At 41.8% G+C, this 25,697-nt stretch overlaps 1 protein-coding gene across 2 annotated transcripts; it reads left to right on the top strand.

Annotated features, from left to right (window-relative positions):
• The first annotated feature begins 1,772 nt into the window (after window positions 1-1,772).
• Window positions 1,773-22,779, top strand: zbtb10 (zinc finger and BTB domain containing 10). 2 transcript variants are annotated; one of them, XM_083926273.1, is made up of 5 exons: window positions 1,773-2,696; window positions 8,882-9,911; window positions 15,609-15,674; window positions 17,523-17,698; window positions 19,584-22,779. In XM_083926273.1, exons 1-5 carry the CDS (start codon window positions 2,001-2,003, stop codon window positions 19,872-19,874), a joined length of 2,259 nt encoding a protein of 752 aa, XP_083782399.1. In that variant the 5' UTR covers window positions 1,773-2,000; the 3' UTR covers window positions 19,875-22,779. The 2 variants fall into 2 exon arrangements, with proteins under 2 accessions (XP_083782399.1, XP_083782400.1); XM_083926274.1 differs by lacking the exon at window positions 15,609-15,674.
• The last annotated feature ends 2,918 nt before the right edge of the window (window positions 22,780-25,697 follow it).

Below are 25,697 nucleotides of genomic sequence, written 5' to 3'. Positions count from 1 at the left end.
TCACTTAGAATGGTAGTGAAATACTCATACTTCATCCACACATGTAAATACATATCATAAGCATGCATGTAGAGAGGTATTTTGAAAATTATAAAGAAATCTTTGTTAAGATACAGTTCCCGTTAACACATCATACATAGAAAGGTCTATCACATACAAATCTGCTGATTTTCTCCTTCTGATCACAAGGAGAGACTGGGGTGTTAAATTGTTAAGCATGCCAATTGTATATAGAAAATATACGCTAATATCAATGGTAAGCATTTTTGGAATACAGTTGTTCTATAAATAGCAATGTTTGTTTATATTTGTTTTAGTATTATTTTTGTGAAGTTGAAATTATTGGATACATTTTTGTTGATGTTTAATTTCCATGCTTGCTATCCAATCAATTTATCGCATTGTGGCAGGTGCCATTAACACACATCTGGAATGAAATACAACTGTGTAGTCAATCCAACATATATGTTTTGTTTTTTTAAATGTCTTTCCTCATGGACACATTGGAACTTAAAGGCTTAACTGAAGTGGACTGTCAGGTTTTATTCCTGCATTGTGAAATCATAACTCCATTATTTAAAAAAGAAATAACACTAGTAGGAATGTGTTCAAGGGTGTATTCATGAGCTGAAGTCATAACAATGGCAGACACACAATCACAAATACCTCCCTTACTCATTTATTTCATACCTGAGTGAATAGTTTGACGTACACTGTAAGGAAATTACATTTGTCAAATTCATTCTGTTGTTTATGCCAAGTTGATAGCCAATACTTGTGTGAGCTAAAGCAAGAAATATATACACTAATTGTGCATGACATGCCTTATTACTCCTTTGGGAATTTAACCATTGCAGTGGGATACAACCCCCACCTTTCTGTAATCAAAACCTGGGTTAAATCCCATTCTTGTTCACACACTGTGTGCAAAGCCCTTAATTGGACAGCATTGAAACTATACACCCAACTATGTCAAGCATTCACACACACACTCAAAGAGAGAGAGGTGGTCACATGAAAGAGTGCCACCTGCTGGATCTGATCTTGATGACAGGGAACATAAACTTGAGATATAGTGTACTGTAGGCTGAAATGTAAGAATACTTAATCTCACCAGAGGGTCTCCCAAAGATGCCAATTTCACAGCTACATGATCAAACATCACATGACTATAGAAATTACAGTCACACTTTTCTTGGCCTAACTGTTTATATGTATTCATAATATAACACACATTTACAATAATAATCAATATAAACAGCAAATATACTAAGATATCATGGAGACAAGCTCTGGACAAAGAAAAAGGTTGTATTACTGGAATGGAATCTTAAGACTTTTTGATTTTAATTAAATATCATAATTAATTCACACACCTGTATATTTACGTATATAAGCCAAGCTATTGATCTTGATAGTCAAATATGCATTTTATACCTAATATATGTATCTTTTGTAAATAAAATAAAAAGTCAACACGACACTAATAGACACACTACAAGTTCTAGTATTTCTAAGGAAACATTATAGGAATATCATGGTAACCCCGTTTAGCAAAGGGCTAAAGTGGGGCACACAAGTCAACATTTATGGGTGGAGAAGAAGCCAAAAGATGAAAAGCATGCGGAAAATGGGTGCAGCCTTCAAACACAAAAACCCCCCTTACTGATCAACAGATCCCCCATCTTCCTTTAAAAGCCGCCCCCTCCCTCTCCAACCCCCCTTTCCCTGGTCGAGGTGCATTGTGGGGAGGAAAGTCGTTGCCATTCGACCTCTGCGGGGCCTGCGCGGACGCAGCGAGAACCCTGAAATTCATTATGCGTTTAAAACCTTTATTTATTTCCGCATAACCTACATACTCTCACCGGGAGGGCCAAAGCGGAGAAAAGAAAACGACGACGGTCCATCTCTTTCGGAACAATACATCATTTACAAACAGTATTTCGTCGGAGGGGGATACTGTTGAGAAAGTGAAGATTGTAATATATATTAGAGAAAAAATGTCCGGTGAGAGAAACCGCAGGTCGCTGGCTTTCCGAGGAGGTGGATTAGCTGGGTTAACGGGCTCCAGCGGTATTGGTGGGGGGAACTGTAACAGCTGGGAGGCCCAGGCCTGTCAAGACCGACATTTTAACGGGAACAGGCCGGATCAAGAGGAGGACAGGGATCTGGGGGCTAAAGGATCATCGCAGAAGAGAGTGGAGGGCGCTGGGTCTGTCAGCGACAGCACGGAACCCGAGGCGGAGGAAGAAGAGGACCCGGAAGAGGGCAGCTTGGCAGCCGGGGAGGGCGACGACCGTGTCGGCTCCGTGGAAGCGGAGGACGGGTCCAGGGAGGGGAACAGCTCCACAGTGGGGAACGGTGAAACGTTGGAACGTTGTCCCGACAACAACCCGGAGTCGGGAAGCGGTGAGACGACGGGCGGCGAGACGGGATCATCCTCCAGGAAATCTGGGGTCGAGATGAGACCGCAGACGTTGCTTCAGAAACACTCGTTATTCCACGCTTCGTGGTTACAAGAATTTCCATGGCTCAAATTTTGCCAGGAGACGGGACTCATGTCCTGTTCTTGGTGTCACAACATTGCCACTAAAAACAGCGACGAGCTCGTGAAAGGCAGTCGCAACTACAAGCGGGCCTTGCTGCTGAGACATCACCTGTCGTCTGAGCACGGGAGGAACGACCCCACCAAACAGGTAACGTTAGCTCCATTACCATATTAATGTTACCTGCGTGACATGTGAACGTGTCACACTTTTATCATAACATGTCATATCTGTAATACAGTTTCTACAACTTCTAAAAACGTAACGAAGGCGAAAATAGGCTCTTGGATAAGCTTCACAATCCCTTCTACTGGCTGATTAGCTAGCACCAGCCTGCTAACCTGGGCTAACAACTAGCCTAGCCGAGTAGCCGCTTGTAGCTCTGCTGTAATCGGAGGTAGATGGGCAGTGACGGGGAGTGGAAAGCCCCTACTAAGTAGTTCTGAATGGCAAAACGCATTGAACCACCTTTTTAACGCGGGTGACACAAATCTATCCGATTTAGTTAGCGTCCAAAATGTGACTGTCTGACCACGAATCGGGCAGGTTACACATTCAAACCTGCTCCAGTGTGACACCTGCCGTAGCTACTATCTCACCGGAGGATTTTCCATAAGTGTGAAGGATTCATTGCATGTCACAATTAACTTTTACTTATATTAAACTGTCTAAAAAGTTGATGTAAAATGGACAGTAAGTGTTGTAAAATACTTTTTTTTAGATGCAAACAAACTGTACAGCAAACCCTTTTCTGTTGAATCAGCAGCTGTCTTGATTGCTAGCTTGCTAAAGGTCACACAATGGCAAGGGCTCGACCCTATAGCAGCTTTGGGGAACCGCACCCCTTACCCAACCCCCCCTCCTCACTCTCATCATGCAGTTCTGCTTGCTCTCAGCCCCGGGTGACCTCTGGTTCATATCTTCCTCCTCCTCCTCCACCTCCTCCCTTTGGGTAGCTAAATTAGAGGCATTGTGCTAGAATGACCCCCCAAAATCCATAGTTGGTGTCACTTGCAGGGCTGGACAAGAGGACCAGAGTAAATCAAGTTGCCTGGAGCCTGACAGCTCGCCTTGCCCATATGAATAGGCATGAATGAGTGGAATAGATGTCAGTAAATGGAGTGGCACAGCGTCACCTGACCTTGTCATCAGCATATTTCTGATATAATGGGAGCTAGTGTTATACCTTTGGGGTGTATTTTATGATTAAGGCCCTATCCTTTATGCACAAGACTTAAACCATAATAGAAAAGTGCCCCCTTTTTAATTGGCACAGACAGACTATGTGGTTAGCATACACTTGAAATTGGTGACAATGTATTGAATGCTTATAATTCAAAACAACTAGGCCATTTGAGTGAGATATGTCTTTATTGACGTGCACACAGTCTTTTTATTGGTTCATTATTTTTATTGCAGTGTAGGCAACATTTCTACGGTACTCCTTCAGAGGCCTCATAAAAACAGGGAGTGCATATTTGCCCGAACAATCTAGTGACAAAGGGCATTCCTCCCATCAATCCTTATTTTGAAAACAAAAAACGTACTGTTACTTTCTGTTCCCTGTACATTTCCACATCCAACCTCCTATCCTGACAATGGTCTGGCCTGTCAGGGGAATTAAGAGCGGGGTGCTATTTGACTCTAATTTGTGAGCGAAGAGGATTGCATTACTACATATAGTTCCTTCCTTTGCACACGCAATCACTAATCACAATGACTTAAAGTGATCCACTAACTTGTACACATCTCTCATTAGTAAGAAGGGCAGTAAGAGTGGATTAGGGGCTTGGTGTGGCTTTTCCTTAGCAACAAGGACCCCAGACACTGTAGTGAGAGGTTATTCAGGCAATTTCCTCATGTACACTAAAGCTGGGGTGATAAAGTCCCCATGCTGCGTTGTGTAAATGATTCAGTTCAGATTATTATTGTATTATTTTTTGTGGTTTTGATGTTACTCAAATAAGATTTGTCTTCTATGACTTCCCTGTTAAATAAAACTGTAATCCTCTTTATATATATATATATACACACACACACACACACACAGTACTGTTGAAATCATGCAACAGTGTATGTTAAGCAAGGTAGCATTGTGAAGCAGTACATTAAAGGGGAATGATGGTGTTATGAGGCAATGTCTTGTTCTATTCACCCATTCCTGACGTTAGTCAGGCCTCTGCTGCATTCGTTAAAGCTAACTCGATTAGCCCTAGCACACCAGGGCAGCTGTGCTAAATGTGGGTCTCCTTGGAGAAGGGGGTCGTTGTCCTTAATTCGCTGTCTTGCGCTCAGATTGTTCCCTATGCTCACTAGTAAAATATAGACCATCGTTTCCCTTTGATCATAGACAAGATCACAAATCGGGGACTTACTGTATTTTAGGTTAATTTTATTCTCCAGTAACAGTTTTTTTTTCTTTTGTCCACATATTGGTAAAAGGCTGTGTTAAACCCAGGTTGGTAGTTGTCGCCGTCTACAGAGACTCTATTCTAAAACTACAGTTTCATATACAGGAATAGGTACATTAAACAATTACCACAAAAGGGTAGTTTTATTTTCAGTTCTCTCCACATCTAGCATCTCCTCTTTTTTTATCTCATCCACTTGCCTTTCTCATCATGTTTGAACGTCCATAACAAATTTGATTTCCATTCATATGATGGAATAATCAACATTCAGCCTCATTCAGTTTGACGGCCAAACAAACATTTTACCTGCATCGCTGTGTTGTTCTAAATGGGGAGTAATGAGATAATGCAACACTTTATTTATCCCCAAGTGGGAAATTCCAAAATGCGGGTCCAAATACAAGTAATTTCACCCCCTCATTTTAGTTGAGGCAAACACCACACACACACTGTTAACAGCAAATCTCCCCGAATGGAAAAGGGGACCCACCCATTGCAGTATGGCGTCTGCCAGATAGATGGTATGTTTATTGGGGGCCAGAGGAATGGGGTGGGGTGAAGCCAGAGGGAGAATTCCTCTTATTGCATCGGTCATTGACTTTACCCTCCCCTTGTTTTCTCCCCCCACATCTCTGCCTCTTCTGTCAGAGCATTGTTAAGAGGCCGGGAGACACTCGGTGCAGCCCTCCCACACCTTGGGCCAAACGCACACTGCGGTATTGTTCTAGCATCTGGGGACAGACGGGTTGGGTGAGGAGGGGAGATTGAGGGAAGGATACAGTAGATGTAGGGATTTAGGGAAGAACTGGTAGAGATGACCTCAGGGCTGGGCTGGTCATGGGTCTGTATTGATGGTGGGTGGGGGTAGACGAGTGAGGGGTTGGAGGCAAACGTGTGTGTAAAAAGGTAAACAAAAGCTGGCTCAATTGAGTCATTATGTTGCATGGGGACAGTGCTGTATCACATGGCCTGTTAGAGGTGTGTCTGACGGGGGCCGGTGCTTCAATAAGCTTGATTTTTATGACCATCTTGGTTTGTTCAATGCACATAATCAGTTCTTACATTAGACCTAAATCTAAGGATTTTCATCTTGCATTCTCATTCTTCCGCCCCTACCAACTCTGGCTCAAATAAAAACCTAGCCACGTCACAACTGGGGGAGGTTGATATTGTCCCCACATTCTCTCTCTTGGCTTAGGCTGGTTTTTGCCTCCAGCATCTGCTGTGCAGGGTTGTTCTGCTGGTTCTCTAAGCTCCCAGCTCACACGTGGCACATCTGGAGAAAGAAGGATGATGCTGCTGCTGCTGATGAGGCCAGTATGTAGCAACATATCCAGTACCAGGCTGTCCTAGCCTGACTCCAATAAATGCACACGCACGCACATGCATACACACACCTTCATATCAGAAGAACTGCCAGGCAAAGACTTACCTCTCTGGCCAAATTCCTTGCTATGTGTAATGGATAAAAGCTGTGGGGAGTCATGGGGTTTTAGGGTGGGATGGTCAGTTTGTAGAAATGATAAAATGAGACTACAAGTTTCAAGAAAGAATCTGAAAGCTCTTGTTTATTTACCACATTTTTATCCTATTGTCTCTTTGTTTCTGTTCAACCCTCATTGTCTTTTGACTGTATATGTTTGAAGGTAATTTTTTTGCATGATGCTAAATATAATTATATTCTGACTGGTTAGCCCGGCAGGTTTTTTTTGCTCTATACCTGTCATAAGAGGAGAGCAATGGACAAAAACAAAGCAAGAAGAAATGTATGTGATCTAACTTGGACGCATATCCAACACCTCTTGCTAATACTACTCCTGCCCTTCACCATGCCAATATATTCCACCACAGTACTCAACATGATGGTAATGCCACTCCGGAGGCTTTGATGTGTATATGAAGGAATAATTTTTCTCATCTCTCCCATCCTCTTCGCCCCACCCACACGCACTCCGGCTCCTTTCTATGCTTGCGAGTGGGAGCTGCTGTGTAATAAGAGAGTGAGTGCCGAAACCTTTCACAAAGGCCTACAGTGAGTGGACAATGAGCCTCGGGGAGAACACGGGCTATTGTGAAGGCTAAAATGGGGTGACCCAACTCCTTCTCACTAACGCGCCGGCTCTCCGTCCCCCTCTGCTCCACATTTTCTCCTCCGCCCTTTTTCACAAGGCTCAAGGTCTCTCAATCTCAGCCTCATGCTCTTACTCGTTTTCTTTGTGCATGTGTTATCAGGCCTTTCTCTTTTATGCTCCAACCATTTCTCATCTTCTTTCCACACTTATTACTATTATATTCTACGTATTTCTCCATCATAGCTGTACAATTCTGCTCTCTTGTCTCCTATTATTTTCTGTCCCCTTTTTTTATTTCTTCTAGCCTGTAAAGTACGTCTACTTTCTCCCCTCTTTATCTCTCCCTCATTCTGCCTCTGATTTCATTCCATCCCATCTCTCTTCATCTCTCCCCTCCAGCTGTGGCAGAGGACGTTAAGCCCCCCTATACTATCCTATGTGCCCAGGCTGCCCTGGACAAGTGCTGCAGTGTGGAGGGAGTAGAGGTGGGGGTAGGGGCTGGGTGGGGACCTCAGAGAAATGGATTTAATCTGAATTACTCGAGCTGAAACCCCAGCTGTGTGTATGTGTAGGCAGCTTGGTTTCTGTGTGGTTGTGTGTGTGTGTACATGCATGTGGGCGAGGGCAAAAATGCAGGGCTCAAGCAATGTGAATTATTCTGGATTAGGACATCTGCTGTGCAATTCTAAAATGAACTGTAGATGTATGCTGCTACATGTGTGTGTTAAGTGTAAAACTATATTAGTAGTTCTGCATGCAGACTTTTTTTTTTTTACTGGGCTATGTATTTTGTCTTTATGCATATGTAAGCGTATGCACACGTGTATAAACTCCCCTCTTCTCTGCTCCGTACCAGGCTGGCCCTTTGCCCTGTTAAGGGGGAGCAGGGAGGGGGAGTTGAGCTGTTACAGGGCAGTTCTATGCTTCTGTCAGTTCCCCTCCCATCCTACAGCCACGTTGTGTCCTGCTTTGGACACTTGTCGGCCCTCCTCCAGGTGTAATTACGGCCCGTTTTACATCTAGCATCTGATTAAAAGGAAGATCATTTTGTTGTTCAGAAGCTAAATGTGTCCAAAAAAAGTTTAATCTTGAACAGTACGGTAAAGTTCTGGAAGTAATAACCAAATTCAAATCATGAAAAAATAAACATCTGCCTTTGTCTGCCGGCAAATTGATACAACAGCCACAAGATATTTTGTCTTTTTTAGAGGTGTCAGTGTGAAACATTTGATTCACTAAAAGTGTTTGCCCTACTATAACTGTAGCTGTTATATCTCAGCCTAAATCTGGCCTCTCTTGGTAGTCGAAATGCATTCCTGAAAATGTAGGAAATCGTTCATTAAAATATAAATTGGAGAGCCAACAGGTGGGAAATTCAGCATATCAACTGATTATTATGGCTTGTGGAAAACAGTGCTCTTTCTGTACTGCTACAAAAGGTAAATACATTTACCTTTTATAGGTCAAACTACAGTCCTTCAAGATTTATTAATCTGTCATTGGGCCTGTTGTCATATTTTTTGTTAGGACTTGTGGAGTTAAAGTTTAATGGTGAAGGGGAGTTGGTTACTGGGGTAATACTACCCAGGCTAGTAACACACCTTTCATGGCCTCTTTCCCACCTCCCCCGTAACTGAAACCTGTTAAACCTGTTTCACCTTTAGGGCAGGTGCTTCGGTGTCACAGCAAGAACCCCGAGGGATCTGTATGTGTGTGCGTGTTTATTGTAAAGACAAAGAAAGCAAAAAATATGTTTGCATATGAGAGTGTTTGTGCTTGCTTTTGCAAATTACTTGAGATAAGAGAACACAAATCTTCAACAATTTGTCTTTTTTTTGTCTTTCACGTAAAGGAGGCGATGAGGCCCTCAGACAACACCAGCCCCTCCACTAACTGCTCAGAGGAAGACTACCGCAGCAAGCTCAATGAGAACTCTTACTGTTACCAGCTCCTCCAGGAGCTGGACAAGCAACGCAAAAGTGGCATCCTCTGTGACGTCAACATAATCGTCTCAGGCCAGGTGTTCCGCGCACACAAGAACATCCTAGTGGCGGGCAGCCGCTACTTCAAAACCCTCTACTGTCTGACCAAGAGCGAGACCCAGGACCAGGCTACTGTCACTCACCTGGATGTTGCTGCTGTGCAGGGCTTCTCCGTTATCCTCGACTTTCTCTACTCTGGGAATCTGCTGCTCACAAGCCAAAATGCCATAGAGGTGATGTCTGTTGCTAGTTACCTCCAGATGACAGAGGTTGTACATACATGTAGGGCCTTTATAAAGGATGCCCTGAATATCAGCATCAAGCAAGAGGCTCCTGATTCAGTGGTGGTGGACTACAACAAGAGGCAAATGGTGCCCAAAGAGGGTCAGAGAGGGCTGGACCGAAAGCCAAGCAACTTCTGGGCCACCAGAGTCCTGTCAAAGCTGTCGATCAAGGCCAGCAACAATCAAGGAAAGGAAGCAATGGAAGAAGAAGATGATGGTGGAAGGGTGAAGGAGGAGACCAGCGACATAGAGGTGACTGTGGTTGGGGGCGAGGGCTGTGCCCTGATGACCCCCGGAGCCTCCGGTAACTGGACCCACCATAACGACAACTCATCTGATTCAGCAGAGACCAATGAAACACGGTCGAGTGGCCAGGTGCAGGTATTCGTCTGGAACGAGCCAGCCACCGGTGGCGCTGCAGCATCACCCGCAGCAATAAAACGAGAAGCACCGGATGCTGCGGCAGGAAGCGGACGGAGGAAAAAGCAGACCACCACACGGCGTTTTGTGTACAACTTTCCCCCAGAGCCTGAAGAGGGATTTGATGAGGGGATGTTCATCCAGCCCTCGGCCTCCTATCCCAGAGAGGACTTCTCCTCCCTCTCTGAAAATGCTGGTATGACACACACTTGTACCTCAAAACACACACTCACCAACCCCAGTCCTTCCCCCCATAATATAGGAATAGTTTTTGCCTCATGATTTTTTTTATTCCTAGTAGTCATAATGTATACTGGGAGTAAAAGGAAAAGGCCCCCCTTTTTAAGGAAGAGGTCCATGCAGAAAATCACTGCGACAAAATGACTTGCATGTAACATTTGTATGTACGATATGTAAAATACATCTTTCCTTACGTAATGTATGAAAAGCTCTGGTAAGACACAATAATCAGGTGTGTAGAGCATTTTGTTAAATGAGCTTAATGCACTAGATGCTACTTATACATGCAAAGCACAACAGCATGGCCAGGGTAAAGGATTAACCTTTGTGATGATCAGTCCTGCCAAAATTCTTCATTGGCAAGAAGATCCTAAAGGAATCACAGAACTGTTGAGAGAAATGCAGTGGTATAAATAAATCATCAGCGAACCCCTTTTTGTGGCCCATTCGTCTATGTAACTGTTTGCTTTGAGATTATGTCTACAAACTGCCTAAAGCTACTGCTAGTTGCAGACACAATAACCAGTTATGTCAGGTAGCATGATTAGCAAGCTTGACACCTCTCCGCTTTCTGCTCCACCCTTGCCTCACTCTGACATTCAGTTTCCCCTTGTTCCAACATTTACTTTAGGCTAAATGATGCTTACACAAACTCAGACACTGTATTTTTATGGCTGCACCTTTGCATCAATATTTGATATCTTTGTCTATTAACAACTATAGGCAGTGCAATTCTGTAGGTTTTAACAATGCTTGTCCCCACATTATGCATTTGTAATTATTAACGCACCAGGAATCTCACACAGAGATTCTGCAACAGTGCGCCGCCGCGGTGTTGCGGCTCTGTGACAACCACCGCTGCTATAGATCTGTCCCCCTATTCCGTCTTCGTACCTTTCACACAGACGGTGGGGCGTAATAGAGGCCCAACAGCCCGCAACGAACAGGCTGTGTGAAAGGGGCTTTTAATCCTCTCTTTTTTGTCTTCCAGCCTGTAAACTTGTGCATAGGGTTAATACTCGAAGATCACACCTACTACTTTGTGTCCAGCATTGCCTTTTTTTTTTTTTTTTGAATGATCCGTCTCCATATATTGACGTTTCTAATCATCTCACACCCAATGTTAACAAGCTAAGTTGTGGCTGCCTGCAGTAGAAAACACTGGCATGATTACTAGTTTTCAGGATCAAATTATTGATCAAGACAAAAAAGTATGGATTTTCAGCGTTCGATCAATGTCCTGCTGTGACACCTAACAGAATATTTGCTTATCAAGGTTTTAACCTGCTGTGCACAGCCAGGAAGTGAGTCACTCCCAGCCAGGATCTCCACTAATCACTCCAGAGCAGGGGGGGGGGTTACGAAAGTGGCGCCCACCTGGAGTGCTTTGTGTTGCTACAGTGCTGCTGAGACTTGTTCGTTTTAATAAGGTTAGATCTAATTCAATGATTTTGAAGCAATTTAGTGGTTCAGATCGGTATGCTTTAATGATTTCTTCAAGAAGATAATAACCTGTCAATATTTACAGTGAGTTGGCGTTAGGGCTGACGCGGTTAGGGAATTTCCCCTGCGGCGATTCAGAGTGGCTCAACAGCACGGTGTGCGGTGATACTGCACCACCCACTTTCATAAAAAAAAAAATTATTTAGCAATTTTTTTTTTTTTTGGTTAGGCTACTAGATTACGAAAGTCATTACAAATAGTACATATAGTATAGTAATAGTAAAAGATGCATACAAATAAAGCTTATTATTATGTGATTATCAAAAAGGCGTTTGCTCCGTTGTCTGTCGTTATGCCAGCAGCTTCTTGTCATCCAGCGGCCACTCACCAAATGCGCTGCGGAGATCCTCTGCAATGTTGTTTGATGTGTGGCATAAACACCTTATCGAGATAGCGTGATTTAAGAGTACAGTCTGTTGTCAGACTGTGGACAGCAGTCTCTGAGAAGTAGGTTTTTCCTGGCAACTCATATTGCTTGTCAAATTTCTGAAGCAGCGTCTTGAATGCCGTTCTCTCCACCGTGTTAAACCGCACCATCTCTTCAACCAGGTACCTTGTAACAGCATCTGTTAGGTGTTAATGTCGGTCATTTCCAGTGCTGTACTTGGAAACAAATAAAACATTTTACAAACTGCCTCATCGAAATTAGCTGATTCTCCCTTTTTCGTTTGGCTGGAAGGGAGAAATAACATTTGGCTTTGGTACTGCACAAGTCCAGCTGCCATCTCTCCTTCTCACTGCGTAGTGTGGTGAGGTGGGTCATGTGCACCGCGGCGGGCCTCTTAGTACCGCTGTGATTAATTTTTGCGGTTTTCTCGACAGCCCCAGTTAGAATGAGCTATCCCAAAAAACATGCTATATGCTCGGGTTGGCAAAACCATTAAATTGCCATGAACTTTCGCTCATTCAATTAATTTTTCAATCTCGCTTAATAGAACTTTTGCACACTTTCATCTTCTTCCTTTCTCTTTACCCTTTGATACCTTCCTCTCCCTGTCCCTTAATCTATCCATTGCTCTATCCCTCCTATCCACATACAGTGTATTGCTCTTAGTAATCTCTTCTCTTAGCTCCAGCCTTCTCCTTCTTTTGGCCCCATTAAGCACGGCACTCCATGTAACCATAATGATATCACATATTAAGTGGAGTGGTATGGGGGGGGGGGGGGGGGGGCACAGAACTACATTTTGTGTGTGTGTTTGAGAGAGAGAGAGAGAGAGAGAGAGAGAGAGAAGCCCTTCCTAATGCAGGAAAATGAAGAAAGCAGGGGAAACATTTCTTCCCCCAGGCCTCCCTAAATGCACTTGAATGCTCTTAGTGCCTCCAACTCCTCCTATGGTTCTTTTTAATGTGTGCACAAAGTGATCCAGGGTGTTGTAATGGCCTAGAGAGACGCTCACTTTAAGACTGAGTTTTTCTGCATGTGTGCTAACTCTTGAAACCTTCTCCTCTTCATGCATCTTTGTTGTTTAGCTCAATGTCTCTTCTTAATGTATACTACCTTTCCAAATAACGATATGCTCAAGACTTAAAGTAGGCTGTTAGTCACTGTAAAAGGTTTCCAGGCAACTGTTTACCCTTAGCCTGTATAAAGCGATGATCTGTCGAACACTAAACTATCATCTATGTTAACAGTTTATATATAGACCTGTGAATATTTGGTCTATGTTGGGGCTTAAAACTGCCTGGAGAATTTGAGGCAGAAATGTGCAAACACATTATCCTGATGCAGTTTGGTTTTGAGTTGAGGGGTGCTTTTTGCTCCGTTGGCATAGTTATAACTCATAAAATATTAAAAATTGTGAAGTTGCTTCCAGTTCTACATGTTGATCGGTGACCCAGTGTTTTTCAGTTTCCGCTCTAAGAACGGTGTTTTCCGTGTGGTTTTTCGGTTCCCTTTTTTAAGTGTTGTGGCAGTAATGTTTGGACTGACTATAAGGTTTTTGACATTGATTTCTTAAATAAATTTTACTCTGTCCATCTGTTAGGACCATGGACTGTATCCAGTCCACGTCAAATAATCTTTTCCCAGAGATGTTTCGATCATTTTAGTTTGTTTTTATCACGCTGATGTTTGTTCAAGTGTTGGTTTTTACTGATAAGTTTGGATTGAATTAGTTATTTGATGCTTTAAAAACAGGGTGGAACGTCATGAGTGTGATTGACTCATGATTGGTAAGGCAGATGTACAAACCGCCGATCCTTAGTCCTCAGACTGTGGCACACGTGGCAGATGTATGTATTTATTTTTAGTTTTTTTATATTTTGGTCTCACCTTTGTATGGTGGGAGGAGGTGGAGAAGCCTCTTCAATCAAATATTCTATCTATTGTTAAGACCAGGTGAGACAGATGGAGGAGAGCCACATGTTAATGATATGTAAGGACAAAATGTGGACTCTCACTGCCTCAATCTGCAATGCTTAGTCCATTTCAGAAGCAGTAGGATCCAGTGGTGTGTGTTTGTGTGTGTATAAAATCTGCATTTGCTTAGTACTTCTGGGTCCAAAACTACTACTACTACGAGTCCACTGCTATATGTATGCCAATTTTCACTCTACATTTCCTTTGAACGCACAAAAAGAGGTGGTCCATTACATTTTATGGGCTGCAAGTAATTTACCAAAGCTTTCTGTTTGCTCCCACTGCTTCGTTTTGCCGTCTAGGCTTGATTAGTCTTGTGTTGCGTACAGTGCTCATTTGTTTTGACACTGAATATGTGTTTCACATGTCTAAAATGTTAGTTACGCTTTACTTAAAAAGCAAAAATGGGAATGCTTACAATAATTATCCATGTCTACTGTGGGTTATCGGATTATTCTATAGCACAGTCATGCAGAAGGAAGGATTTGTCGTTTGGCTCGCGGGCACGTCTGGGTACCAAAAACTCATCTTTGGTTTCGGATGCTCGCTCTGAAACTAGACATTAGTTGTCGCTGGCTTGCATATTTCTGTCCCAGCGTATGAGCAGTCATCCACCAATATTAGCTGTCCCAGTTTCCCCGACAGTGATGTCACTCAGCTGAGTAAAATTTTGCTTCAGTTAGATCTCCGCGGCCATGCTCCAAGGATGGAATCATAGTAGCAGAAATGGTGGTATTCTTTCTGCTGTCTACCCTTTCAAATAGAGTGCTTGTTTATAAGAATTTTGTGTGTTTTTTTTAAAGGGGTTTTTCAACCAATACAATGTTTAGAGCTGCACCTTACTGTTTTTATTGATTCGAGTTTCACAATTGAAAAAGACAAAGAAAAGCAGAAAATCTTCACATTTGAGAAGCTGGAACCATCACATATATAGCATTTTGCTGGAAAAAGGATTGGAGGTAGACAGTTTACAGTCTCAGGAACGCTTGTGTTGTGTGGAAAATAACAGTTGAAAGTGAAGGTTGGTTTTGACGTTATAAGTACTTTGCCATGTCTGTCTGCTCTTACCATGCTGAGCCCACAGCCAACACTCGTGGCCAATAAATTCTTGGGTCTTCTCCAAACACTGTTGGATTGTTTAAAGGGTGCGCACTGCACACAGACACACAAAGCAGGTGAAATACATTTGCATACACACCAGTCTCCGTTGAAGCAGGCACACAAACCCACCTACACACAACTCCCCCAATCCCTGCGAGGTGCAAAGCTGCTAGGGGGCAGTCCCTTCCCTCCCTAATCCACTCTAATGCACTGGGGCTGTCCTCATTATTCCAAATATTGACCCATGGAGAATGGACACACAAACACACACACACACACACACACACTCTCTCACAGGGGCGTGTCTTTAATGGGCTCTAAGCGTCGATGCTGAAGGAACCGGACACACACAGGTGCTCACACACAAGTGCTTACAAAAGCGTAGTGTAAACTGAGCCGGTGTGAGGGCTCAACTAATTAACCCCCTCCCTGCTGGAGCCCTATATACGCCATTAGTTTGTTGCCCTGGCCCGGGGAAAACACCGCTTTACATATAGTAGGGGCCTGTGTGTGTGTTTGTTTGCCTATGTTGTTAACTGAAACTTCCATTGTTTCATATGGGGGGGTGGTTAGTTGTGTACACAAGGCGTTGTGAGGTGTGCATCCCCCCCCACCCCCCCAGGCTCTCAACCACCTCTCATCTCTCTTTCTCCCTCTCGCTTCTCTTGTCCCCTCCTCCTTTCCCAGAACTGGCCAATCAGATCCAGTATAGCATCATCCAGGACTTACAGCATGGAGAGTCCTGGGAGAATGGTAAGACGCCGCACTCTCTAGACTACAGTCAAATAACAACAAAAAACAGGCTGTTGAAATGAAACTTAAAATCTTTAATTAAAATCCATCTTCTCAAATGAGTGTGAGCAAAACCAGTCAGTATGTCTCTTTGAATTAGAGAGCAGAAACACCCTATTTCTATTAGAATCAGAATCATAATCAGGTTTATTCCTAAGTATGTTGGACATACAGAGAATTTGACTCCAGCTTATGCTTTGCTCACAGTTTCCAAACATTTAACAGGACAAACCTAAACATAACAATAACAGAACAACACAGAACAATAATTTAAGATAAAAAATAGAGGTAATATTAAAAATAGGTTAACAAGTAAATATGAGAAATTTAAAATAGAAAGATAAAACAAGAGTGTAAAGTAAAGTGACCAGGCTGTTATAAATATCTTTGTTATATTATATTAAAGGGTTCATGCTCATCCAGTGTTTAAATGTGTAGCTGACCTGCATGAGCCTGTTATACCAAATTATCTACGTTATCCCATTTGCATAATTTATGGGAATTAATGGTTAAAGTCAATTTTATTTATAAATAAAATCACAATTTTACTTCAAATGGGTGGCAGGGAAGCCACTGTCACACAAGACTAAAACGTATCAATTAATTGGAAAAAGTGCTTGTCTTATTTAAAAATAATCATCTTAAACCTCGAAAGTCTAAATAAACCACTTGTTACACATCAATAAGGTGTACAACACACACGCACACACATACACACATATATACATGCAAGGGAAATACACAGGTGACCTGCTTCTCATCAACCCTCCTCACCCTTCCTCCCCCTAGCAACCTGCCCTGACAACGCCTCTGTTGTGTGCACCCTGGCTCAAACAAAAGGCCTGGCCCTGTTCCCCTACTCTCTCGTCACTGAAGACTAGCCATTCTGTCAAAATCAATAGATTGCCTATTTATTTTTAAGCCCAGCTGTCCTCAGTAGCTTGTTAGCATAAACATCTCAAGAGGGTCGATGAAGACCGTGCTGGTGTGAGGACATGATGATTTCTTTCTTTTAGATACTGAAATAAAAAAACTTGTGATACATATGATCAAGTATTATAAAAAACCGATCTTGTTGAAAACAAAAGGTGCTTTTGTTGTTTTATATGGATTATACCCAGAATCTTGTGCATGTGGGTAATTAACATTGTGATTCGTGTAAAGTAGCTGCAAATTGACAGTTTCTCGATATAATAATGAGGCGGTCATTGAATCATTAGTAGTACCTCTTTTATAAAAGTGTTCGAGTTGCAGTCACATCTGTTGCATTAGCAATGATTTTTTTCTTTAGTATCTTACACCAAAAGGTGTTAGGATGTCCATGTAGTACGACAGATCTTCTGCTTTACATTCACTGCTAATATGAATCTGCGTCCTTTCTAACATCGCCATGGTGATGAGACCTTCAATATCATTGCAACAAGCACCAGTTACTTAGCAACCATGACAGAGCTGGATTGCGAAGTTTACATGATTTGCCACAGTAATGTTTTTATCTCTGCAGTTTAACAAACTTTGACTAAAAGAGCTTTTTATGATACATGTTTGTGGTGTCTTATTCTCTCTAATGGCTACCGCATCCTAACACAGTGATTTGATAAACAGGATGTTGGTTGCTGACCCACCCCTCTCTTATTAGAGGATTTATAGATTCAAATGTCGCTTTTATGATCATTGTCTTCTTCCATCTCCAGTTTGTTCTTCCAGTCCAGTGAGAATGCTAATGCATTTTTTAGATGTACTTGTTCACTAAAACATTGACTAAATCTCGTCTCTGCATTCTTGTGTTTTTTCTCTGTCTCTACCCAGGCGAGTCCTCACACCTAGCCCTCAATAAGCTCAAGTGCCCCCACTGTAACTACATCGCCAAGCACCGGCGCACGCTCAAGAGGCACCTGATCATCCACTCGGGCGTACGCTCCTTCAGCTGTGACATCTGTGGAAAGCTGTTCACCCGCCGTGAGCACGTAAAGAGACATTCCCTGGTAAGTCCACATATGCACAGGGTCCGCTCCTCTCTTTTACACCACCATGTGATGTGCATCCACCATCTTGTGCCAGTGTTTTGGCCACCCTCACGTCTTTGCATTCCACCTCATGGTTGGTGTCTGGGAGCATTTTGCTTGCGCAAATGCAACAAAATGTTTTTACAAGCAGAAATGTATGACTATTACCGTATTTTTCGGATTATAAGTCGCTCCGGAGTATAAGTCTCACCAGCCGAAAATGCAAAATAAAGAAGGAAAAAAACATATATAAGTCGCACTCGAGTATAAGTCGCATTTCTTGGGGAAATTTATTTGATAAAATCCAACACCAAGAATAGACATTTCATCTTGAGAGACAATTTAAAATAAAAATAGAATAGAGAACAACAGGCTGAATAAGTGTACGTTATATGACGCATAATCAACGAACTGAGAACGTGCCTGGTATGCTAACGTGACATATTACGGTAAGAGTCATTCAAATATCTATAACATATAGAACATGCTATACATTTACCAAACAATCTGTCACTCCTAATCACTACATCCAATGAACTCTTCTTCCTCGGTGTCACTTCTGAACAGGAAGTAGCAGGTAGCATCTTTATTTCACAATGCACTTCTGCCATGACCCGTCCCCGCCGAATTTTGATTGGTTGACGTGTGTGTGTGACCATTGCTGATATACGCCTAGTCTCTTACGTGACTGAGATAAATAATAGCCTGTGATATTTTACGGTAATGTGTTAATAAATCACACAAGTCGCTCCAGAGTATAAGTCGCACCTCCGGCCAAACTATGAAAAAAACTGCGACTTATAATCTGAAAAATACGGTATAGCTCTTTTCTATTCAACGGAGAATCTTAGAGTTTCTCACAAATTGGTACAAAACAAATGGATTAGAAATCCCAAGTCATATATCATTGTACTGGGAGCCCAACTGGAAAGGGCCGGCAGGCATTTTTATGTTAAATAATAATGAAATCTGGCAAGACTTTTTCCCCAGTAAACTCAATCAAACAGTCTGACAACTGTACGTCCTACATTTATAATGTTTGAAGAATATCTTCTTTAGTGTTTAAAGGAATGGTTCAGTATTTCTGGAAGTGCACGCATTTGTTTCTTGCTGATAATAAGATGAGACTTAGAAGACTCTCGTGTCTGCTTGCCAAATATGACTACTAGTGGCCAATTAGCTTAGCTAAACACTAAGACTGGACACAGCTAGCTTGACTCTGTTTGCATGTCACAAAATACCAGTCCCTCTAAAATTCACTAGCTAACACATTATATAGTACCAGTCAAAAGTTTGGACATGCTCTCCTATTTAAGGGAATGAGCGGGTTAATCAATGAAGCTGCTGTTCCTGTCTGTTGACAGCAGCTCTGCTCTTTTCACATTTTCATCCATCCATCTATCATCTGCAACCTCTTGTCCCTAACGGGATCGCAGGGGGCTAGAGCCAATCTCAGCTGACATTGGGCATGAGGCGGGGTACACCCTGGACAGGATGCCAGTCTATTACATACATACAGACAGACAGAGACAGACAACCATTCACACTCGCATTCACACCTACAGGCAATATTTATTAAGGTTAACAATTAAACTAACACGTGCATGTCTTTGGACTGTGGGAGGAAGTTGGCGAACCCGGAGAGAACCCACTCAGACACGGGGAGAACATGCAAACTTGATGGTTTACTGGTTCCGCACATCCCTAGTGTACAGACATGAGTGGCATCAATCTTCTCATCTAAATCTCAGCAAGAAAATAATTAAGCTTGTTTCCCAAAAATGTCAGTCAATATGACATTTAAAGGCCCCTTACTAACATGACTCCCCTCATCTCCTCAACTCTCTCCCCATCACTCTTACAGGTGCACAAGAAGGACAAAAAGTACAAGTGCATGGTGTGCAAGAAGATCTTCATGCTTGCAGCCAGCGTCGGCATCCGTCACGGCTCGCGACGCTACGGTGTGTGTGCAGACTGCGCCGACTCACACCAGGCCACTCAGGAGGGCCTGGAGGCCATGGAGGGAATGGAGTTTCCTCGCGACGAAGACTTCGAAGGCGAGGAAGCTGAGGATATGGATGGGGAGGAGCCTACCGACAACGACCAATCAAATTGGGGCGAGGGCAACGCTGGTGCTGCCCCGGAAGAGGACTAAGAATTTAAACAAGCTTGAGAAACAAAACGAAAAAAAAAGTTGATGTTTAATATATAAATGTATACAAAAACTAGCTGGTAAACAATCAACTCCAAAGTGCTATCTAACCTTGAGGTTACTTAATTGTGCAAGTATATGACAAAGAGATGGATATTTAAAAAAAAGCTTTGTAGAGTGGGAACTCCAAGATGTACAGATTTTATTATTGTTCAAATGTGTCCAGCTCTGGGCCAAGAGCCCGCAAGAGAAACATCTATCGACGAATAATATGATGAATCAGGTTTTTGGTGATGTATTTTTATTTCCTGTTTTCCGGGGGAGAGTTGGGCAGGGTGATGGTGATGATGTCGTTTTTGAGTTGGGGTAGACCAATCAACTAAAAAAAAAGCAAAATGTTAATTATTTAATTTATGAAGAGAGGATATTATGGTCTTATCAATAATTTTTTTTTATTTCTGTTGTTTTTGTCTGCGAGCAGAGGCGCAGTGATGGCTGTTGCCTTCTGCACAATCTGAAAGTATATTGCTTGGTGCTTGTAGAAGTACACAGAAGAAGAGCGTTATGTCACAGAAAGATTTTTTTTAAACTTGCTCTGTAGATCTTTAGATGCGCTAAATTTTATTATATTATTCTTTTCAAATTTTTTTCTTTCCCTGCACAAATCTTGGAACCAAAAAATCTGTTTTGGTACTCTAATGTATCACAGCCATATTTATGATTAATTTAAGAGGGCTGTGATATTGTGCCAAACAGACCGCACACCAAGATTTAGCAGGAAGCAAAAACTACTGAATACGCTTAAAAAAATATATATAAAAAAAAAAAGACAACGTGAGGTTTTTTTGTTAAGCGGGGGAAAAAAAGATGAATAAAAAAACAGCGAAAGTACAAGGGGAAATTTTATTGCTAGCTTTATACAAATCACGGCGTCACAGTAACACTTTATTATTAAACAAAAGCATTTGACTTTCACTTAAAGCTTGAATTTTGCCAAATGACGAAACGTTTGGTGCTGTAATGCTTGTCGCAGAATACTGGACCTACAGGCTATATATGATGTTTATAATCATAAAGCTTAAACTGACTCAGTTATACATATGTAATCAGCTTCAACTATAGAACACTGTTGTGCTACGGCGACTATCAGGTATGCTTTGCCATTGTTTTTAAGCTTTTATTTTATTTAATGCACACACACACACACACACACACACACACACGTATACCATTTTGTAGAACTACCGGCAGTACTTGTAATTGACGTTTTGAGGACCTAAGTGGACATCAATACCTGTATACGTTTGTTTATATTTGGTACTGAGCGTTAAAGTAAATACAGTGTATATATATATATACAGTATATACACATACATACATATATATATATATTTTGAATCACTTGAACGTTGGTTGTGAGGAGAAAGAAGTGTGCAGAAAATCATGATGTGTGATGTCTAAGTCTGAAAGAACTCCATTTTTCATGTGTAAAATTTATACAAAATGTCATCGGTTTAATTTGATGTAAGTTTGTTCTTATATATTTTAGGTCTGCCAGGTAGAAAAACACTTTGTTCCACAAAAAGTGAAGCTCTATGGCGCCTCATAGACATGCACTTAGTTTTGTGTTCATGAAAATAATTTTCCTTTATGTTTTTTTTTTTTTTTCGCTTCCCCAAAAGCGGGTCTGAATGGAACTATATAAACTGTTGTGTCTTTCTTCCAATGCGCAACTTTTTTTTATTAGAAATCTTGTTTTTGTTATTTAATATTATATATTGACTCCAAAATGCAATCAAGACTGTTAATTTCTATTTGTCCAACCAAAATTTTTTTGTTTTTAATTATTGTTAAACTATATAATGTATGAGAAAAGCCAGGTGAAAACTTGCTTAGTGTAGAAAATCCTTGCTCGTGTCTGTAATTGTTGAGATTTTTTAAATGTTTTTAATGCTACAGAATCATTCACTTTACCCTCGATGCATATTTTGTTTAATTTTGTCCTTTCCACGGATGTTTCCTTTTTCCTGTATTTCATTAAGCACATATTTTCTAAAGAAACACGGATTGTTTGCGGGTTAAAACCTTGGAACAGCAGTATCTGTTCATATGCAGTGGAATATACAGTATGTACTGAAGTGCTAATGATAAGGAAGACGCGTAACCTCCCTTTACTCTCAGTGGAAGAAGATACTATTTTAAGTCCTAGAGATATTCATCCTCTGTGTCACTTTTACCTTCAAATCACTGTGGGAGGAGTTATATTAAGGATATATATATACATATATATAAGTATGGAGATTATATGAGATAAATATATATATATATATGTGAAGAATCTGTTATTTAACTAGTGGATTTACTTAATGGAACACATTGACGGTCAGCTCCGAACCTCCCGGCATGGTGGTTTATTTCCGTGAACTTTAACCCTCCTCTGTCGCTCTCTGTTCACGCTGTGTGCTTGCTCATCACACCATCCTGTTGTCTTGTTTGTTCTTTTGATACTATTTACCATCCTACTGATTTTACTGTAATGAATGAAACTCAAAAACTATGATGTATCATTTTAGATTTTATGCTGTATTTGTTATATGGACAAAAAAAAGAAAATCACGAAAAATGAAGCAAAAACACTACAGATGTAAAGCAGAGGTTTTTTTTCCCCCAGCTGTATTTTTTTACGCTGTTGCAAAAGGTTGTATTTTTCAATTTCTCTCGAACTTTAACAGTGATGCAAAACTCGGGCCGCGCCTCAGTGCCCTCCGAACACAAAGCAAATTCAGGTTACTCTTTTTACGTTTTTATCAAAGGTTTTCAAAGATGGAACTACATTCTCCTTTTTTCTGTCTGAATTGTACTACTGTTCCTCTCTATACTACATTTTAAGAATAAAACTTTGATATTGCTTTAACCCTTTGTGCACTTATTGTCCTTTGCTCGTCCGAGGACGGATTAACAGACATATCAAGGTCCCATATTGTGAAAAGTGAGTTTTCCATTTCTTGTATTATTATAAAGCAGGTTGGGGTGCTGTATAAATAATGTGAAAATATCAAAACTAAATCCACAGAGGAATGTAAAATGTAAAGGCCTTTAAACGAGCCGTCAGGCCTTCTGAACAGTTGTGATGTCACAACTATACTTACGGGTGCAGCAATTTCCCAGCTGCAATAATGGTGCAGATGTAGGAGACCTGAAAACACCGACCAATCAGAGCAGACTGGGCTTTTTCAGAAGGAGGTCTTAAAGGGACAGGCGCTAAAATGAGCGTTTTAAACAGAGGGTGAATACAGGATTATTCAGAAAGACAGTATGGGAAAAACAATGTGTATTTTGAACAATAAAGCATTTAAACATGGTCTAGTAAAAAAAAGAACTAGATACAAGTATGAACCTGAGACCTTTAAGACCCAGAGCAGAAAAACTGTACAACAAACCAGCACAAGGTGGAACCAAGCAGCCCGACCCGCTGCTTGTATTAGAATCCTCAAAACAATTATTTATCATTACTGTAATGGCGCTATGATTTATTATCTGGCTAACTAACGACTATACCTTTAAATGTCACTTTGTTTACAGTTTTTCTTATTTTCTCTGGCACAATCGCCAAGTAAAAAAAACAATCATGATTCTCAAAAACACCGTTTGCAATTCTCAAATCCAAAGATCATTTTCTTTCTTGTTGTTTTCACACACATAACTACACAGTTGACCGAATGACCGACACACCTGCGGCTAAAGAATAACAACTGTATGACACAAGTGTCCACCTACCAGTAATGTTAATATCATGACTATCAATATAAATGCAATGATCACTATATTCACTCTCGTATCCGCCTAATTCATGTATATAAAGCAACCTGTTACGTTTTTAAAATCCATATTTATTCCAGCACGCCCTATTGCACTACTGTGTTACTCTTTACACATTTCGTTGTGCTGTTGTTCTATATAAATATACTTTTTATGTATACTATAATTTTTACATAGTAAGCCAATAAAGCTGATTCTGACCTGATATTACCAGAGATTTACTGACAGCTGCACAGTCAGATTTACATGCTTCTACAAATAAACCTTTGGAGGAAGAAAAGGGGTCAAACAGCCTTTAGTGTTTCTCAGTTTCATCACTTAATCATATTATATCTGATTTTTTCTCTCTCTCTCCTGCCCAGGAATTACCCCACCCTCTCTCTGAAAGCCAAAGTGCTGCCATCTGCTGTTCGCACTCAGGCTTAAAACAGCTTTCGGCTTTTTTGTCTGGGCCGACACCAGGTGGCAGCACTTCTCTTTACATTTCTTCTCGCACAGTCAAACGGTCAACACAGGTCCTGTACTGTTCCAGTTATTTAGTGAGACCTCTGATGGAAGAATGGATCGATGCATTGATTCAGTACGGGGTCTGCTAACACTGCGATTGTGGAGGTTCAGGATTCTCTCTGAGTGACAGGAAGCTTTTCATGTGATTTGTTTTGAATGTATATACCTCAAATACAGGCAGTGAATTGATCCTAGCTTTGATTTTAAATGAATTAAAGGGCAAACAATAAGGCTGTGTAAAGCTTGGTTTAGTAGCAAACAACATTTGTCTGAGATGATTCCTGTCCTCTTACATCTTTGTATTGAGACGTTAGATGAGTACAGCATAACCTTTGTGCTTCTCAGGTAATCATGCTTAAAATCAGATTACAGCAGAGTGAAAGGAGCACACACTGCTTTACACTGTCTGATTGACCTATCTGATGGTGCATTTTTCTGTGACGACGATTTTATCGGAGCGGGTGAGTGTGTTAACAAATCCCACCAGTTTGGCTGAAAACAGACATTTAAAGTAAAATCTACAGTCGGTCGTTTGTCACACTGACTTTCTGTGCTACATGCAGGTTCAAACTATGTACAGCATTGTGTTTACGTCTGCATGGGCATGTGAGTTTGAGTGTATGTGTACACACACAGAGGCAGTCATCAAACATTGGCCTTGTGGGCAGCCACCACACACTGCTCTATTCTTCTGTGTGTGCGTGTGTTCATGCATGTGTGTGTGTGCATGAGCCTCCGTCCCATTCACAGGCCCTTTTGTGTGGGTGTCTGTCAGCGGTGTTGTCTGCAGGCAGGCCCCCATTGTGTTGAACCACTGCTCCTTATTGACACAGGGCCCCTGGCGCTTCATGTTCCCATGGCCCCCCAGCCACGGCGGACGGAAGGCTGAAACCGGAGCCTCGGACCTGGGGAGAGTTTGTTTGCACTCCCCTTTCTCTCCCCTGGTGCTCCTGGAGCTCTGTCCGCAGGGACGGGGCTAAACGGATGGCAGCATAGTGCAAGTGCGTGTGTGTGTGTGTGTGTGTGAGTGTGTGTGTGGTGGGTTGGACACTAACAAATCTAAGGTAAAGACAGGTAATCATGTGGTCACAGCTGCAGCTGTCGACAGGCGAACCCCAGTGCCACCCATTTTGTGGATATAAAGTGTGTGCGCGTGTATGTGTGTGTGTGTGTGTGTGTGTGTGTGTGTGTGCGTGTGTGTGTATGTGTGTGTGCATGTGGTGTGACCTTCACATCATATCGGCTCTTTTGCCCTCCTCTGTAACGGTTCGATGCTTCACAGCGAGGCCCTCAGAGGTCAAAGGGAGAGCGTACATTAATGGAGAAGATTCTTCTCTGATCACTTTTATCTCCTGTGCGACCTGCTGTGACCCTGCACCGGTGTGGAGACAAATCTGGTTCCCATGCGCTAAGTGTTCTCGGCAGTACGGTTTAATACTGCACTGCACATGTTTTTGCAGCTTTTTAAAAACTCTATTCATACTTTTTTGGAAATTATTT

Source organism: Echiichthys vipera (genome assembly GCF_963691815.1).
Source record: "Echiichthys vipera genome assembly, chromosome: 13".
Taxonomy (NCBI): Eukaryota; Metazoa; Chordata; class Actinopteri; order Perciformes; family Trachinidae; genus Echiichthys; species Echiichthys vipera.
This window is presented reverse-complemented; position numbering and strand designations above follow the sequence as displayed.

Excerpts from the sequence above, each read along its gene's own strand:
- zbtb10 (XM_083926273.1), top strand. The coding sequence starts at position 2,001 with ATGTCCGGTGAGAGAAACCGCAGGTCGCTGGCTTTCCGAGGAGGTGGA. Across the intron at positions 9,912-15,608 it reads CTCCCTCTCTGAAAATGCTG|AACTGGCCAATCAGATCCAG; the intron begins GTATGACACACA and ends CTCCTTTCCCAG. Across the intron at positions 17,699-19,583 it reads ACGTAAAGAGACATTCCCTG|GTGCACAAGAAGGACAAAAA; the intron begins GTAAGTCCACAT and ends TCACTCTTACAG.